This window comes from Sparus aurata, chromosome 12 (assembly GCF_900880675.1).
Source record: "Sparus aurata chromosome 12, fSpaAur1.1, whole genome shotgun sequence".
NCBI classification, from domain to species: Eukaryota; Metazoa; Chordata; class Actinopteri; order Spariformes; family Sparidae; genus Sparus; species Sparus aurata.
This window is the reverse complement of record NC_044198.1, coordinates 3940700-3959514: the sequence shown is the minus strand read 5'-3', so window position 1 is coordinate 3959514 and position 18815 is coordinate 3940700. Positions and strand designations below refer to the sequence as shown.

Genomic DNA, 18815 nt, shown 5'->3' with positions numbered 1-18815 from the left:
AAAGGGTCCATCATTCATACTCATTTTGAAACTTTAAATACTTTAAATACATGACCATCAATCAGACGATTAGCTGTTTCTATATAGTCATCATAGTTTTGGCTTACTAGTGTTGTCACGATACCAAAATTATGACTTCAGTACGATACCTGCCTAAAATATCTTATTACCGATACTGAAATGATACCACGGTGGAAAACTAAAACATCATCAAAAGTAATGGAATAAAATATTAGATGACAGAATGTGGAACTTAAAATGATTTATTTCTTTTTATTAATTAAAACACTTAAGCTTAAAAAGTCAAAGTAAAAGGGTACATTTTTGTAAAAGCTGCTGAGCTTGATAGTTACTAAACCTGTTATAACAACAATGAAATGATTATGCAGCTGTTTAACTTAGCTGCCAATGTGGTTACAAGCATCTCTGTATCCAAGGAGACAAATGTCTTCTTGTTTTGTTCATTTGTCTTGTTTGCTCTCAGAGATTAAGTAACCTGGTTTTCCATTAAAAGCTCAGTGCTTGCAGTAGAAAAAAATTAACAGCACATTAACTACAATTTTATTCAGCATAAGAATAATGAACATAAATGACATTAACTGTAAGTCTGGCTATTCATAAAATAAGATTATACTTTATTTGTCCCACAAAGGGGAAATTCGCATTTGCATTTCATGTTGATAAAGTTCAAACCCTGGATCATTAGCCTGTAAACTACAGTAGTGCACTAAAGTGCAACACAAATGACCCAGACCTGGTGGAGGTCTGTGCTCTAATCACACCATTTTCTAAAAATAGAGATTACAATATATTATAAATGATTGACAAAAATGTACATTCTATGATTATGTTACTAGTACTGATTGACTTAAAATTGATAATTTACCTGTGAACACCAGCGCATGTTATGGTGAAGTTCATGTTACCAGTGTGAACGTTGCGTTTGCATACAGAGATGTGTGAAACCACATCGGACTGTTAAACAGTTAGCTTTTACCCCTGACTGCCTCCTGCAACTCTGATGGTGCAAAAGTTGTCACAAAAAGTCACAAAAAAATTAGCTTGACTTCCATCCGGGGATATTTATGTTATCTATCACTAACCTGCAGCTCTTTAAACCCTTTGAACAAGTCCGCATGTCTGTTAGATAGATGTTTTTGCCAACGGTTTACCGTACTACTACGGCTTACATGGGTTGGAAAAGTGATAAAATAAAAAACATTTTTATATGGCGGAGTCCTGAGGTTGAACTGATGAATTTCACAGCCAGAGGAAAGATGGTGCTCTGTAGTCTTATAGCACGGCACTAAAACACATTTTTTTTTACCATGCCATGATGATATTGTAACTTTAAAAGCAGATGTAAAGGACTACAACATGCAAAAACAGTGCTTTAATCTGACAAGGTATGCTAGTTTTATTTCAGTGAAAGGGTGAATTGTAAAAACACAGTCCCAGTCCCTCAAACATTGGCCTCTGGACTGGTCTCCATCTTGTGAGTCCAGTGTTGCACATGGTTTTGTTTTTTCTCATGCTCAAGTCAGCTCAAAGCAAATCATTGCTCGGGTGCATCCTGACAGAGACAAACATTTGGACTTGATGGCTGGCCTGCACACCCTGCTGTTCCTTCTCTTAGGTAGCCATTTCCTGCCGATACGAGTCTATTCATGTTCCAGCTAACTCTGATTCCTAGTAGAAATCCTTCCAGTAGGTTTGGCAAAATGTATTGGCAGAAAGTGCTGTGAACTGTCCGATAACCTGATATGTGTGGTGGCTGTAAAGTGGTCTTAACTGCTGGCTGAGTCAACAAAGCACAGATGGTAGGAGATGAAAGCTTCCTCACTCTGACCTCTACTGCTGTTTGTCATAGCACTTTGTCCACAAAGCAATACAGCTGTCTTCCATTACAGCATTGATTTAAAGTTAATATTCTAAACCGATAATGCTACTGTAAACACAGCCAACTCAAACATGTGACCATTGCTTAAATACAAAAATAAGGCAACATTTTTAAGAGCTGCTGTTCTCTGTCCATCTTGTGTTTGTTTCTCAGTGGACACAAGTCCCTCAAAGGTTTCTCCTGTTTCCTCTCTCCTTACAGAAAATAGTGAAAGCAGGAGACAAAGACCTGGACGGGCAGTTAGACTTTGAGGAGTTTGTTCATTATCTCAGAGACCACGAGAAGAAACTCCGGCTGGTCTTCAAGAGCCTGGACAAGAAGAATGATGGTAAGGAGTCTCATTATAACTAGTGACCCACCAGGTGGGTTATTAAGAACAGACAGCACTGAGGCAGTGTGATATGACGATATATACTGCGTAGCATAGGAAGTCATCTATCATTCGCTCCTGTGTTCTATCATTTATTTTGTTTTGTCACAAATCAAACCCTTTGCAGCAATATTTTACATCATTTGTGCGCTGCTCAAATACAGGCAGGACATTTGCATGAAGGCAACACAAACTAACATGGAGGGAAATTAACTTGACACACAACAGGGTAAATCCTAACACGAGAAGGACTTGTCGTGGCAACTGAAAATCAGACTCCTGAGACCAAACCATAAGCTCATATCTTAAAGTGGGGCTACTTCTGTCATATTTATGTTGTTTGGGTATTTAAATCTGACAAAGGCCTAAACATTTTTTTTAAACATACTTTCAAGATAAAATAAACATCCTTTCAATACCGTAATTTTCAATACACTGTTATTTGACTTAAAAAAAACAACATCTAGATATAAAGTGGCCTATATGAGATTTTGGTCATATCACACAGCCCTAGACATGACTGATACAGTATCAAAAAAAAGGGTTTCTAAGGTGATTTGGTATTGCATTTTTGTAACTTGGTGTTCTCAGAAGAAATGGAAAAAAAGAGGAGCATTCAAAAAACAGCAGTGTCAATGATATCTTGATTTAGAGTTCCAAAAACTCCAACTACTACTGTTCCCATATTTCAAGAAATTTTGTTTTTTCATAAGATTTGATAGACATCCTCCAACGATTCAAAAGACATTATACAACTCTGTTTACAGGCTGAGTGTTGCTCACTGTGATTAGTCAATTGACCTGTATGAAAACATCAGGGAAGCTCACCTTAACTTTACCTTCACCTTAATTGTCAACAGACACCTTTGCCCCTCAGTGTGTTTAAATGGTATTATTGTTGTTTTCATTAGTCACAAATAACAACAACACAGGACAAAATGGGGTTTTCTCAATCATTTAGTGTGTAATAAAAATGAATCATCAGTTAACCTTCCTTTTCCTGGCTGACCTTGTGCCCGATGGCAGGCAAAACTGTGCATAGTAAATAACTACTTTATCCTTTTGGTGCAGGTCGGATAGACTCCCAAGAAATCATGCAGTCTCTCCGTGACCTGGGAGTGAACATCTCTGAGGAACAGGCAGACAAGATTCTCAAAAGGTGACAGTCCACAATAACAAATCTGTTAACTCCCTCTGTGTGTGTGTGTGTGTGTGTGTGTCCAGCTTTTGTGTTCTGTTATATGTCACATTTTTACATATGAGATCTGAATCTGAGTAGCTATTGTATACATCCTCCAAACAACATCAGGTACTAGTTAGGTTAAAGTCGGACCAGTTTTTGCCACATCTGGTAATGATGTTAAAGTGGTACTCTCTTCTTTAGCCTCTTTCAGACAAACACCTCTTTACATAAACGGAGTGGCATTTTAACATTTTAGTCTTTATAAGTGCCCAAGTCACTTTTATGTCAAAAGGGTTGTTAAAAACTATTAATGATGAAATGAAAACAAGTATTGATCCCATCTTACTTACTCAGTACAGAATTATATAATGTAACTAGTGGTTTGACAGAGTAACTGGGCCGTCCATGTATAACTTCCCCAATCCAGTACAAAGAAATAATGAAGGGGAAAGGAAAACAATATTTATTTCTAAAATGACAGCCGAGCATCAATCTCAGTTCAAATAACAGCATGTCGGTGTCAATTTTAAAAGTAAGGTTTCCATCAATCTAAATACTTATATATCTCTAAAATTGCACATTCATTATGTTATCACAGAATGAATTTCAGCACTATCATAGAAAATAATTCTTGCACTGGAAAACAACATCCACTTTGTTTTTGCACACTTTTGGACACGTTTCAAGTCACAAATGTGTTTTTGAATACAGTTAAATGATAGCTGTTGATTTATTGGTGAAGTGTTAATAGAATGTGCACTGGCATATAGGACAGTATCTTCAGCAAAAAAATGAAAATTGCAATTGCGTAATCAGGCGGTAACATTATTCTGAAATTGATTAATAAGACTGGTCCAACTACTGAGCATTGTGCAACCTCCTTGTGGAGGAGAACTTGGCATTTCCTAATTTAACACAGTGTAATTTGTCTGAGAAATAATTCTGAAACCTCAAACGTTATCAAACCCAAAGAAAGAAAGTCTGTGTCAAAGCAAAAAGTGGTCTTACATCGACAAAAAGAGTTGCACACTGTTTTTTGTTGTCTAAAGCTGAGACTATATTATTAATAACAAGGGGCATGGTAGAAATAGTGCTATTCTTGTGTCTGAAACCAGATTAAAATGGAGATAGTATGGAGTGCATGAATAAAAATGATTTCAACTCATGTCATTAATGAATGATTCAAGTATTTTTGGCAAGACAGGATAGATTTAAAATTGAACAATAGTGAATCAATATTGCATTAGGTCTCAGCCACCATCCAACTAGAGACAGGGGTTAGACTAAAGACAAGATTTACTCCAGGATTGGTATTAATGAACTCACTATGTTCTTCCAAACCAACAGTATGACAGCAAAGTCTGTCAAACAAATACCCAGATGCAGCAAATGCACCAGATGCAAATGATTATCAAAAGCAGTGGAGAAGTATCAGTTATCTGAGTTTGTCCATCTGTAACATAGGCAGGTTAAAAAAAAAGGGCCAGCGCTTTTACTGGAGGATTAAACTATTTTCCAGAATTTACTAGGATTATGAAAGGGATTAGTAAAGGAGTGCATATGATAGCCAGTTGTGGTTATTCTAGTGCACTTGTTGCTTAACCGTCTAAAGGCAAGCCAGTGACATGGGTCCTTTGTGTGCCTAGCCAGAGCCCATGCCTTATTTCTGGTTTAAAATAAGGTAGAAAGCTCAGCAGAGAACCACGGAGTGGTGCTACATTTTCTCCTTGTCTTTATAAAAGGGACGTGCTTATCTAAAACTGAGCGTAAGACATTGGTAAAATAACTTGAAGCTAAATCAGGGTCAGGGATTTTCAGTGTGTTATTGATTGAATGGAAGTTGTGCACAAAGGCTTTTTCATTACATTTTTTAAATTTCTTTTGACCGCTATATGTGAATTACTTTTCCTCCATTTCACATTTCTTGATTCTGATTCTTGATCTTGATTCAGATTATTAGATTTAGATTTTTGACTTGAATGTGCTGATTACATTGGTGAGGAGATTTACCTAATGTCTGAGCAATTTTTCCCTTCATTGTGTGGAACAAAGGTCCTATATTCTAGAAACGTATACCATTTTTCCACCCAATTTATTGGACTTACACATGTTTTTTAACGCTAAAAATTGTGTATTGACCACAGTCCCACTTCCCGCAGGCTTTTATCTGAAGCGTTGCGTTGTACGTTTGACGTCACAAATGTGCTGGAATCTGTTGTAACAGAAGAGAAAATAACAATAGAACCATTATCAAAGAAGCATCTGTAAAACAGTGGATCGCAGTGGAATTTAGCATGTCCGGGTCTGAAGTTTAGATCAAAGGTGATAAAAACCTGGGTCTACTGAAGAGTCAGTTGACGATCACATTGCACATAAAAGCCAGATCTTTATGGGTTTAAGTGGGATTTTTGACCAGTGAAAAAGGGGTTTATCAAAACACTCAAGAAAGAAATATAGATAGCCCATATTCATGAACCATGTCCTTGAACCTTGAACGAGCTGTCAGGACTTCTGTAAGGTTTTAATATGCACCCAAAGCCTCATCCACAGAGCTACCATGAACAACAAAGAAGAACAAATGCATGTTCCATGTCTACAAAGGGCTCAGCCATGGTCTAGTTGTTCTGTTTATGTAGCAGCAACTGGCTCACTTTGTTATGGCTCAGTGTGATCTTTGTCTGGTTCTTCTAATCTCCTGTCTGTGTGTCTGTCTGTCTCTTCTCCTTTCTGGCTGGTCTCAGAATAAGGAGGGGTCATATCTGGGCCCCTATCTTGTAGTAAGTAGTAGCTTCTATAGTCTCCTTGCTGCACTGATCACCGCTGCATAGTGTATCGTATTCATCTACCAGCTGCTTTCTTTAGTGAGTTCCAACAAATGTCACATCGGTAACACAAAGCAATGCTGTCATGATATGGTGATTCAGTTGTGGCACAGAGTGCTCAAGTAAAGCATCCTGCTACAACAGAATGCACTTGTACTTGTAAAGGAAGCCAAAAGAACAAACGTTATTATCACTGAGAAGTAACAGAGCATGTGAACAGATAGTTTGTTCTCTCTACTCTCTAAATCTGTCCCATTTCAAACAGTCTGTCTTATTTCACGTCCTCAGTATGGATAAAAATGGCACAATGACAATCGACTGGAATGAGTGGCGGGATTACCACCTCCTGCATCCGGCTGACAACATTCCTGAGATCATCCTTCACTGGAAACACTCCACGGTACACACTCTTCCTCTCTACTCCACAGCAAGAGCAGCAAACATGAAGAGCACACATGAAGTCAAAATCTCATCTTTTCTGCTGAAATGTAATTGTGGGGAAAATGTCTTCGACAGAGGGACTTTAGAAGTTGAACATGGTTTCCACATTGTTACGTTAAATGATGACACTACCAAAGAAACATAAAAGACAATGATTGACTCACGGTACATGCGGTTAGAATGAATGCTGGAGGTTATCTGTTCTGTTTTTTTTAGCTTGAGGGAGTTATATCAAAGTGAAAACACCCAACTGAAAACTTTCCCCATATACCACCCCTAGAAGGAGAAAGGTTTGAATAAGAGGTCCTGTGATAAAGCTTACAGTTGCAAAGTAAATGCAAAGGGCAAGAACTGGCAAAATTTGGGTTAGAAAGGAGCATATTCAACCTGCATACTTTACTACACTGAGATGGTTTTGTACTGTAAAAAAAAGTTTTGTAACAATTATAATAATAATAATAATAATAACATAAAGATATATGTTGCTGCAATAAGAAAGACAGAAAAAATGTATAATAAGTCTTTAATAGAAAGGAGAAAATAATAATAACAGGAATATGTTGTATATGTTAGTTGTTATACTGTAAAAAGGTAAAAGCAAGGAAAGTTTCTCGTAATAAAGAGATTATTTGTCATTGTGGCAGCAATACACTCCCATAGGTTTAATGTCCAAGTTATGCTATGTGTGAAAGTTAGTATGCCTTCATCATTTGCAAAACCTTCAAAAGGATACAACGTCAACTCTGATACTAGACCCTCAGGGTTTCCTTTGTCATCTGGAGTTTTTGAACCCACGGTATGCCCTACCATCTTGGCATTACATTACATTGATTCCACTTTTGAGTTACAACGTGCTGGTATGCGCACTAGTTTAGTGGGTCTCATACAGCAGAGCATGTAAAACAGCCAATCCAGGAGATGCTGACCGTGTGTGAAATACAAACCCCAATTCCAATTAAGTTGGGACGTTGTGTAAAATGTAAATAAAAACAGAATACAATGATTTGCAAATCCTTTTCAACTTATACTCAATAAGCATTTGGGAACTGAGGACACTAATTGTCGATGTGTTGTAGGTGGAATTCTTTCCCATTCTTGCTTGATATACGACTTCAGTTGCTCAACAGTCCGGGGCCTCCGCTGTCATATTTGCACTTCATAATGCGCCACACATTTACAATTGGAGAAAGCTATGGACTGTAGGCAGGCCAGTCTAGCACCCGCACTCTTTTACTATGAAGCCACGCTGTTGTAACACATGCAGAATGTGGCTTGGCGTTGTCATGCTGAACTAAGCAGTGACGTCCCTGAAAAAGACGATGCCTGGATGGCAGCATATGTTGCTCCAAAACCTGTATGTACCTTTTAGCATTTATGGTTCCTTCACAGATGTGCAAGTTATCCAAGTCATGGGCACTAACACGCCCCCCGTACCATCACTGATGCTGGCTTTTGAACTTTGTGCTGATAACAGTCTGGATAGTCCTTTTCCTCTTTGGCCCAGAGGACATGATGTCCATAAATTCCAAAAACAGTTTGAAATATGGACTCATCAGACCACAGCACACTTTTCCACTTTGCGTCAGTCCATCTCAGATGAGCTCGGGCCCAGAGAAGCCGGCGACATTTCTGGATGTTGTTGATAAAGGGCTTTCACTTTGCATTGTAGATTTTTAACTTGCACTTGTCGATGTAGCAACGACCTGTGTTAACTGACAGTGATTTTCCGAAGTGTTCCCAAGCTCATGTGCTAATATCCTTGACAGAACGATGTTGGTTATTAATGCAGTGCCGCCTGAGGGATCAAAGGTCACAGGCATTCAATGTTTGTTTTTGGCCTTGCCGCTTACATGCGGAGATTTCTCCAGATTCTCTGAATCTTTTGATGATATTATGGACTGTAGATGATGAAATCTCTGTCACCTGTGCAGCATCACAACCTTACCTGCTAACGCAAGGAAGGTGGTAGGCCAATGTTGTAATAGCATATGCAGAATAAGAAAGAGCCATATGAAAGCATATATTTTGTTTCAACAAAATAAGAAAACCTATTAAGGAACAGCTTGGATGCTACTTTTTTTTTTCTTAATGCAGCTGTATCATCCAGGAAAATATTAGTTGAGGCTAAGTATCGGATCGGGACTCAGTATCAGCAGATACTAAATATTAAACTCAGAATGGGATCGGGCTGGAAAAAAACCTAATCGAGACATCCTTAATAACAATAATGATACACAATGACACAAACCTGACTTCTTAAATCCTTGTCAATACAGTTGTCTATTCAAAACAAGTTTACTGAGGCGGTGTGTCAACATACTTAATCCCTCTGCTTCCTCCTCAGATCTTTGATGTTGGGGAGAGTTTGATGGTGCCAGATGAGTTCACTGCAGAGGAGAAGCAAACAGGAATGTGGTGGAGACACCTAGTAGCTGGAGGAGGAGCTGGTGCTGTTTCTCGAACCTGCACAGCACCACTGGACAGGCTCAAAGTCCTCATGCAGGTAAAACACAATACTCAGCTGATGGATGAGGGAGTGTGACATTCTAGACAAACTGCACAAAGGGAAGTGGATTAATGATTTCAGTGTGAACATATGCAGACTGTTTGTCCTGGTCTTGGCCTCCCCAGGTTCACGCCTCCAAGAGCAACAGCATGCGTATCAGTGGGGGCTTTACTCAGATGATCCGTGAGGGCGGTGTGAGGTCACTGTGGCGAGGCAACGGAATCAATGTCATCAAAATCGCCCCTGAGTCTGCAATTAAGTTCATGGCGTATGAACAGGTATGCAACAGTACAGCTCCAATAAGCCACATATTTCTGTCACATGTCAAGTTGATGCGTAACAAAAGGATGTCCTGTCTGACAGATTAAGCGATTAATTGGAAGCAACCAGGAGACGTTGGGCATCGCAGAGAGACTGGTGGCAGGCTCTCTGGCTGGAGCCATCGCTCAGAGCAGCATCTACCCCATGGAGGTGAGAGACCAATGAACACAGACAGAATGAAGCCATTTTATCAAGCAAGACCTTGTTTAAGAAAACAAAGTGTAGGTTTGTCTCACCTCTCAGGAGGCCTGATATCACTTCCTGTCCTCTCAGGTCCTGAAGACACGATTAGCCCTGAGGAAGACGGGTCAGTACTCCGGCATCGTGCATTGTGCCAAACATATCTTCCAGAAGGAGGGTGTGGCTGCTTTCTATAAGGGCTACGTCCCCAACATGCTGGGCATCATACCCTACGCTGGTATCGACCTGGCTGTGTATGAGGTGTGTGGTTATTGCCGAGGGATGATATTCTTTTTTGTTTATTGCTTTTTAGTTCAATCTGACCGCTTTGCTCTGCTCTCCTCTGTCAGACTCTGAAGAATTCCTGGCTGCAGCGCTTCGCCACAGACAGCGCTGACCCGGGAGTGTTTGTGCTCCTGGCTTGTGGCACCACCTCCAGCACATGTGGCCAGCTGTCCAGCTACCCACTGGCCCTGGTCAGGACTCGAATGCAGGGACAAGGTCAGTCACTGTAGATTTGATATTTTCAGAGTTTCAGAATCACTTCAGTAGATTAATTGATTGAGGTTTGCTCTTACAAGCTTTCCGAGTCGGATTCAGAACATGTAACTGCACAAAATAGTCTTCAATTGCCTGTTTTAATCTGATGAATGCCTCCTTGTTCATGAGGAGGTGTATTAAAAAATCTCCTTTACTACTTTAAAGCTCCTTTTTTACAGGAAAGGTCCATTCACAAAATATGTCAGCAGTTTTTTTCTGACAACACTACAGAACAACTGCCAAAATGATTTTCTGCCAGCATTCAGTCCATGCTAGTAGGTTATACTAGCTGGGAAATGTGAAAATGTTTGACTTAAACTGTCTTTGCTTCCATGTGCACTGTCCCTTTTGAACAAGCTGATGAGTGAGTAAATGATTCAGGTTTATTATTGAGCTAATACCCGGTGAACTCAGTGTTTTTGAGCTGACATATATTTTCTGAATTTGTCGATTACCTCTGTTGCCCAGTAGCTGACACTGTACTGCAGTGGGAGGCTGCTGCCACCTGCAGCACTATAACGTCATCATGTAAAACATGGGAATGTTTAACACCATTAATATTACAAGTTTCACTGATATCATAAATATTGTGTATTGGCCACATAATCAAACCTTAAGGCTGATGTTGCTGCAGACAATTTTGTTTAACTAGGTTTGTCTGTTTAAGGTGTATGTTTAGTTTAGCAAACTCGAATGGTAAACTTAGCTCTTTCATCATTTCCCTAAGTGTAGTTTCCCTGTTGCCATGGTCACATTCCCTTCATCATTAACTCAGATGGCAGAGGTCGAAAGACACGCAAGGTGGTGAGCAGCAGCTCCGCTCACTCCCCACTGCTGGGAGAAGCCACCTCCTAAAGTACCAATAGAGTTCTAATGTGATATGATTTTATTGTGACTTTAATAGTCAAGGTTTGTGATGTTTATATGTTTGTTTATGTACGGTGGACCTGTTCATAAGTTTAGACTGCAGGGGGCAACAAGCAAGTAGCTCTGTGTTTGCTGCAGTGTTTGCTGAGTCTCTCCTCCTCTGTTTCTTCAGCTACCCTGGAGGGAGGCCCTCAGATGAGCATGTCGGGCCTGTTCAGACACATCATTAGGACCGAGGGGGTCAAGGGACTGTACAGAGGCCTGGCACCCAACTTCATGAAGGTCATTCCATCTGTCAGCATCAGCTACGTGGTCTATGAGCATCTAAAGATCACACTGGGGGTCCAGTCAAAGTGAAGAGGGAGGCAGAGAGGGATCAAGAGAAAACCAAAGAGTTTCTGTGCTTGTCTTTTGACCTGAAGATTGGCTGTGTTTGGTCTAAGGAAGAAGCAGCTGGCATTCTACATATTTAAATCACCAATCAAATCCCAGGATTCAAATGATAAATGTGAGAAGATGTGAATCATGAACTTGAAAGCAGAGAGGCCTATGAAGACTTTACATTTAGGGAAGCTTGATTAACATGATGCCTGTTCGTTGCTCTTATCTAAATCTTTCTTTGAGCAATCATGCAGTAGTTAAAGTCCTGCTAATCTTAATTTAAGAAGACAGAAGTTTACATTGAATTAATTGGGCGATTTACTGGTGTACCAGTAAAATGTACCTGCTTGTTTTGGGCACTGACACTGATGTGGCAGGAGCAGCTCTGCTTCATAGGAAGACTCTGTGTCTTGAAGGGCTTTTCTAAGGCATATCACGAGTAAGTATTTTCTCCCAACTGGAAGACTTGAACACTAAAAATACTCTGAATGTGCACAAAACCCATGTGGATATAACCTCGCCAGGTATCAAATGTGCTCCTTTATGTTGACTTGGTGGGATCCACAGCCTTATTCTGTGATACAAGGTGATCATTGGTCAAACAAGACCTCATTAATTAATGAGGTTAGTGAAAATATATTCAGCTACAGCCAGCTCTCAGCAGCTTAAGATCTTGTTTTTCTACATCTATCAACATTGCTTTGGATTGAGAAACACGTGGTTTTATGTTGGTGATCTCCAATAGTCATTCATTCCTCCTTCACTCTGCCCAGAGGTTCAACCTTTCCATTATTGACACTCCAACATCTCCCTCAGGTCTGTGCCTGTAAACATTCCCCATACACATTCATGCTTCTGAAGAGATGAGTCTTGATATTAAACTCACCCTTTTCCTCTTGCACTACCCTTATGTTTATAAAGCCACTTCTGGTAAGGATCTAGGAATTGCATGGTTTTTACTATGTTTAAAGTAAATGAAGCTTCAGTCTGTTGCTTTAAACAGCAAATGTGACCACACGCAGTAAACCACTGTCTCCTAGTGGCTACAGTGTGTTTTACGTCTTGTTGTACGTTAGAGATAAAACCACAGATGGTAGCATTAGTAGTAGAAATCAGATGCACATTATTCAAAAAGGTTATAATCTCAGTGAACTAACTCGGCAATGTTAGCATCTCGATTTAAGGTGAGCAGGCCCAGTGGGGCTGGTGTTTGATTTGAAGACAGTGGACTTATTGTACAGAATTGTAAGTCTGTCGTTTAGCATTTAGTTGTACGTTGACTGACTGCAAAAAGAATTGCTGAATTCGAGCGGGGGCTTGTCAACATAGTGGTAAAGAATTATAAGCAGCAGTAGTCAGTGACATAAGGGATCAGGATAAATAACCCAAAGAGCTTGCCTGCTTTCAGATGCTGTTTATGTCCACAGTAAGGTCGCTGTGGAGCGCTGGGAACCTTTGCACTATCTATCCTTCCTGTCATAATCGTAGAAATGTCCAATTCAGCGGAGCCAGGTCAGCTGAAGTAGGCCACACATGTAATCATTGTACTGTAGTTTCAGCAAGTACAAGAGCAACTCTCTGGTCTTGAAAATAATATTTTCATCATTAGACCCAGTTGATCCTGGTTTTATAAAACACAAGTGATTAAACTTTACTTTGTGTTTAACAGTGTTATTTAGGAACTCTTGTCAGAGCCCAAAAACTGTTGTATTACCAACACCTGAAATCAACACGGCACATTCAATATTCATAAGAGGTATGAGTACATGGCTTCATCTACAAGTTTAAATTGGATTCAAATGTATATACGATAAATAAATAGATAGATGCACTATACTTGTGTTAGGATGATAAGACAACTCTCTTCAAACAGCACATTGACCTATTTTGCTTTGGTGATGTCAGTCATTCAGTACTATAGTATAATGTTGTGAGGTTAAGTTAAACTGCGCAGAAGCTTAATCGGAGCGTCTTTGGCATACAACTCCAGTCCTCCTTAATTCCTGTACAGAATATCAGTTATCATACACACACCCCTAGTTTTCTGAGTTGCCCTTTGCACAGGTTTAGCATGAGTCATCAGGTGAAAATGTAGTTGTGTTAGTCACAGGAGTAACTTTCTGACAAGGATTTTACAGGTGAAATTCCTGTTAATATTTCGTCAAATGTTGTCAGTAGGTAAGAGATCTCTAAGGAACATTTAACCTGCTTGTCGGCTAGACATCTCCATCCTTTGTACTTTGTAAATAAATACTCCTATAAGTGACATGGCAGGACATCCGAGCAGAGGCAGCACTCCCAACCTGACTGATGCCTGTGTCAAATGGTCACAGATTCCCATGAGTGCCTTGTGTGCCGAGCCTCTCTTATGTAAATGTACCTACACGCTATCAGAGGAGGAGTCTGTGGAACATTGAATGCACTTTAAGGTCCTCTGCTTTAATTCCTGTTTTTATTTATTACTGTATTTATGTATTTATTTTTCCAAAAAAAATATTGATGAGTGAGTATGTGATCTGTTGGTTGTGCTGAGTGAATAATAATCAGCTGGCTTCTAGCGTTTAGGGTCATCTGTGGTGAAAAAAAACTGAGAGTGAGGTTTGTTTTGGGTGATAGAGCGACTGATGTGGTTTGAATTTCAACGCCTCAATTATGTGGAGCCACAAAGTGTTCAATACTTAATAAATAATCATAGGAATACATGCTATTGTATAGAGCAGCCACAGAGGAAAAATGGCTGTCTTTCTACTCTTCCCATCTTTAGAATCAAAATGTGTCAGAAGAAACTTTGAGTTGACCGCCTTATGTCAGCCGCTCACATTGTTGTTCACAGGGCCTCTTCATTTTGATGCTGAGTGATGAACCAAGCTCACAACCCCAGTTAGCTAGTTAGCCAGTGAGGTGGATTAACATGAACTGCATTGTTGAGCTAAGTTTAAAAGAAAAGAAGATATCTGTTACTCTGCCTGTGTATTTTGTTTATTTACAGCAGAAATCTCTAGTTGGTTGAGTCAGAATAACTTTAGCATTGTTGTTGCTAAATGGCTAGATTTCATAGCGGTTGAGCTTACTAGCTTAAGAGGCAGGAGGAGGCATGTGATTGGCTCAAAGGTGAGAGAGGACGATGACAACAGCACCGTCATTGTAGTGGCAGAATGATATTATGTGTGCCATACGTGCACAAAAGGTGTTGTTGAGGAAAATGTCAATAGTCGTTTGAGCTCTCTCCACAGGTTTAGTCAAAATAAATCTTCAGTACACAGAGTGAGATGTTTTCACCTGCTGTTGATGCCCAACTCCCACTCAGTCCTCAGCCGCTTCATGCCTCTCCTGTCCCCTCGTGCCGTTTCTTCTCATCCTATGGGAGGTGAAAGACCCCAGTCTGGTAGAGCTCCATGTCTGATAGCTAACGGTGGCTAGTCACTACAGCCAGAGTATAGTGAGCAGCAGCTGTTGTCCCCTATATTGGTGGAGCTACTTCTGAACGCTGGCAATTTCTTCACCAAATTCTGAAATTTAGGTGACACAATATTGCATAATGAGTTGAATTTGAAAAAAAATTATAATAATAATTTCATGCATATTGTTGCAGAATGTATTCGTATTACTGTATATTTAATCGGGTCTCAGGCAAAAGCACAGCTGACTGTCATGAAGAATAAACATGCTGTGGGCAGCAGAGACACATTCTGAACATTATCTCATCATATGCAGAGTATGTTGTGGGAACTAATGCAACAAGAGGAAGGGTGTGTCCCTTTAAAGAGCAGCTACTCTGCTGTACAAACCAGCACTCTGTCCAATCTGTGTGTTACTGATAAAACCTTTCAGAATGCCATGCTGCTTTTGTCAGCTGCCTTACTTCAGCACCACGTCTGCTGTGCCTTTGTAGCAGGTGGAGAAGAGATGATGGCCGTGCATCTGCTCATGCGACTATTGATCCTCATTCACAGGCTTAGACGCAAATGTCTCAGTTCATCTCTCTTGCCTCCTCGGCCTCTCTGGCTCAACCAGTGTGTGTCTGATGCCTCACTCTGATATCGTATATACATAAATGGTGACACAGGATGATGTCACTGTGTGGCCGCATGTGAATGTTACATGCTCCAATGTCTTACAAGTAGTCCTAAGCGTATGTTGTATTGACCAACGGGAAGATCTGCAGTAGAACTTAAAGTATACAGGAACTACTACACTATACAAACCGAAGGCTCCAATGTATATTGATGGTGGCATAGTTTACAAAATGTATTCAATATATTTTATTTTGTTATGCTAGCTGTACATGACTGAGATGCCAGAATGAGTATGTGAGGTCTTGTTTTGTAGTTGTTTGTTTGTGGAAACATCTACTGAAAGAATGTCATGATGAAAATAAGATTGATGCTTGTTGTATATCTCAACTGTTCAATAAACTAGTTCAGCAGTGTTTTGATTTTTTGATATTTAACTAGTCCACTGAAATCCCGCCTTAGTTTGCACCACATGACAAAATGTTGCTCGTGTCACTGTAATAAAGAAATCAACATTGAGACGCATCTTCTAGCCAGCACCGTTATTGTCTTTTATCATTTTGAGTATTCATCACCTGGAAAAAGATGTTCACCTGAGACGTCACATTTCAGTGGTGGCAGGAGGCGGAACGATGAAGGACGAGGATTTAACTTGGGTGTCCTGTTGATCATTCTCGAAAAAGCCTTGCTATTGTGAGGTTATGTTGTGACTGTTTGGAAATACTTTCAAATAGAGTCAAAAGTTAAAAGCATGAGAATCAATGTTCAGCCTTTTCTAGAGCTCTGAGACTGACAGGATTGTTCACAAAGGTTGAAAGACTCCGTGGGCAGAGAGCTGATGCCAGTAAGAAGTGCGACCCGCATGTGACAGACGGTGGTTACATTAAAGCACGGGGTGATGGAAGTGAAAGTGTGGACGTTTTTCAAAGTGCAAAACCAATGAGACTTAACATCGGTCAGTTCACTTAGATGTGTAGAAGTTATGTCATCAAGCAAGCAGGAGTAAGGTGGAAAAACAATTCCTGTCTTGTACCGTACACATGGGTTCATTTCCATTATGTATCAAAAGGGCAGAAGAGCTGAACATAACGTAACCAACATTACAAATATCGCTTCAGTGGCTGACCTACGTCCTCCATGCTGCACTTCCAACGGAGAGGGTTGCCATTTGTTGCCAATACTGAAAAGAGACCTTGGACATTATCAAATGAAGCCTTTAGGTCACCCACACAATTGAAGTGGGACACATCTTGTGTCAGTTAAACTTCTAAAATGAAAATATGTATATATATTTACTGGCTGTGGGAGAGGGAGATGTGGCAATTATAATTGTTAAGAAGGTAACAACCACTTTGCACACAAATTGTCATATAAATCAGAACAAAAAAATTGAGGGAACACTTAATCATCACAGTATAACAAAGAGTCAGTTAAACTTCAGGGTAATCAATCGTTCCATTTAGGAAGCAGAAGTGATCGGGAATCAGTTTTTTAAATCGCGTTGCTGCAAATGAAAGTGATAACAGGTGCAATGGAGAGGCAAACGCAAGACAACACCAACAAGGGAATGGTTTTGCATGTGGTGGCAACAGGAAATTGCTCTCACCTTCCTGACTGATTCTTCTCTAGTTTTGTGTTCTGCTAGGGTCCTTATCCCTACTGGTAGCATGAGGCGGTGCCTGCTGCTAGATCAGGTTGCGCAGGTAGTCCAGATATTCAATGGTGGCGCATCCACACGTGTGGTCACAAGAAGGTTTGCTGTGTCTGTCAGCACAGTCTAAACCCCACCTTGCAACTCAATTGGCATTCAGGAGAGAACATCAGAACTGACAGGTCTGCCATTGGCTCCCAACGTTGCATAGACCTCCATGTCAGGCCAGAGTTTGTTGGCAGTTCCTGGATAACGAAGGCACTGATGCCACTGACTGACCCTCCGAATCCTAAAATTTGGTCAACCAGTCAAATCAGTCTTTTTACATTAATCTACATTGAGAATATTGCCAATATTGGCAATAAACCCAATCCGAAATCAGTTAATTTCAGAGAGGCTCAATGTTAAACAACATGGGTTCAAAAAAAGTCTCAGTTTTTTCATGACAAAAGTGGTTTTGTCAGTGACAGTAGTTCTTAACCCAGGGTTCAGATGCTAAAATTTGCCGGTTGATGTGTTTCTCGCCCAGTGAAAATAGAAATTTTCCGAAAAATGTTTATGGCCGCTAGAGTGGCTGTTCATGAGGGGATCTCCCTCAGAGAACATACCTGCCAAACAGCACACAGCCTGGAGGAGTTTAGTCCTGTCAAAGGCGGCCAGAGATCAAGCCCATCTTTACCTGTGCAGAACTTCAAATGAAAGAAAATGTGATGAAGTTCCCTATACGTTAAGAGCCCCTGAACGTTATTAGGCATCCCTGGGCCTTTATAAGTTAAAGAACCTGCAGGCCTCTGTGGGCCTCTGGTTAGGCTAAATACTCAACACTTCCCTGTATTTATTAGTTACAGAGCCTACTTTAAATCAAAAGAATGAATGAAATGTAATATTTGAGCATGCAAGCAATATTATATCTAGTGAGTAATATTATTATTATTTATCTGTGACTCTCCTGCTGAACATGTATTGCATGTATTTTTGTAGCACATTACTAAGCTACCATAGCACCATCAGATGGGCTCAAGAGAGAACAGCATGTAAGGGAGTGGGCTGCAGTCCAACAAATCATTTAGTATTTTATATTTAATAGGCTATAGGTCTAATATATTGAAGTTAATTTGAAGTGTTCTGCCTTGATCCATCTTATTGTTGGCACCAACCTCATGCTGCCAATAAGGTCTGGCAGCATGAGGCAGCTGACATGTAAAGATTCACAGAAATCATACAGTAGGATATGCCACAGCTATTATTGTATGCTTTCCCATGGTTTCATATTGCGGGGACATTTTTCTAATTATTCACACTATGCGAACTGCATGAAAATTAACTAATAAATACATATGCATTGACAGGATCTGTGTGGCTTTTCATTGCTGCAACAGGAAATGGCCACTTGACAATAATATGCAAAAGGACATAGAGTACAGATCTCTCTGTTGGTATGCAACAAAAAAATATTGTTGTAACAGACACACTCAGAAAAAAGCAGCTCCGGAGGCAGGGTAACCGCCAAAAGGCCCGGAAGAGAGGCTGAAGAGGCAGGTGTGTTTACCTGGAAAACTATGGTTTATAATCGGCCGAAAACAGACATTACCAGAGTTACCGTGTGTGAGTTAACAGTTAGAGTCAGGCATAGAGAACAC

The 18815-nt window shown here is 40.1% G+C and overlaps 1 protein-coding gene across 1 annotated transcript; it reads left to right on the top strand.

Annotated features, from left to right (window-relative positions):
• Nucleotides 1-2091: 2091 nt before the first annotated feature.
• Nucleotides 2092-16046, top strand: LOC115593202 (calcium-binding mitochondrial carrier protein SCaMC-2-B). Its single transcript, XM_030436648.1, has 9 exons — nucleotides 2092-2228; nucleotides 3342-3429; nucleotides 6564-6675; nucleotides 9061-9219; nucleotides 9348-9500; nucleotides 9586-9693; nucleotides 9817-9984; nucleotides 10074-10224; nucleotides 11303-16046. Exons 2-9 carry the CDS (start codon nucleotides 3365-3367, stop codon nucleotides 11485-11487), a joined length of 1101 nt encoding a protein of 366 aa, XP_030292508.1. The 5' UTR covers nucleotides 2092-2228; nucleotides 3342-3364; the 3' UTR covers nucleotides 11488-16046.
• Nucleotides 16047-18815: the final 2769 nt, after the last annotated feature.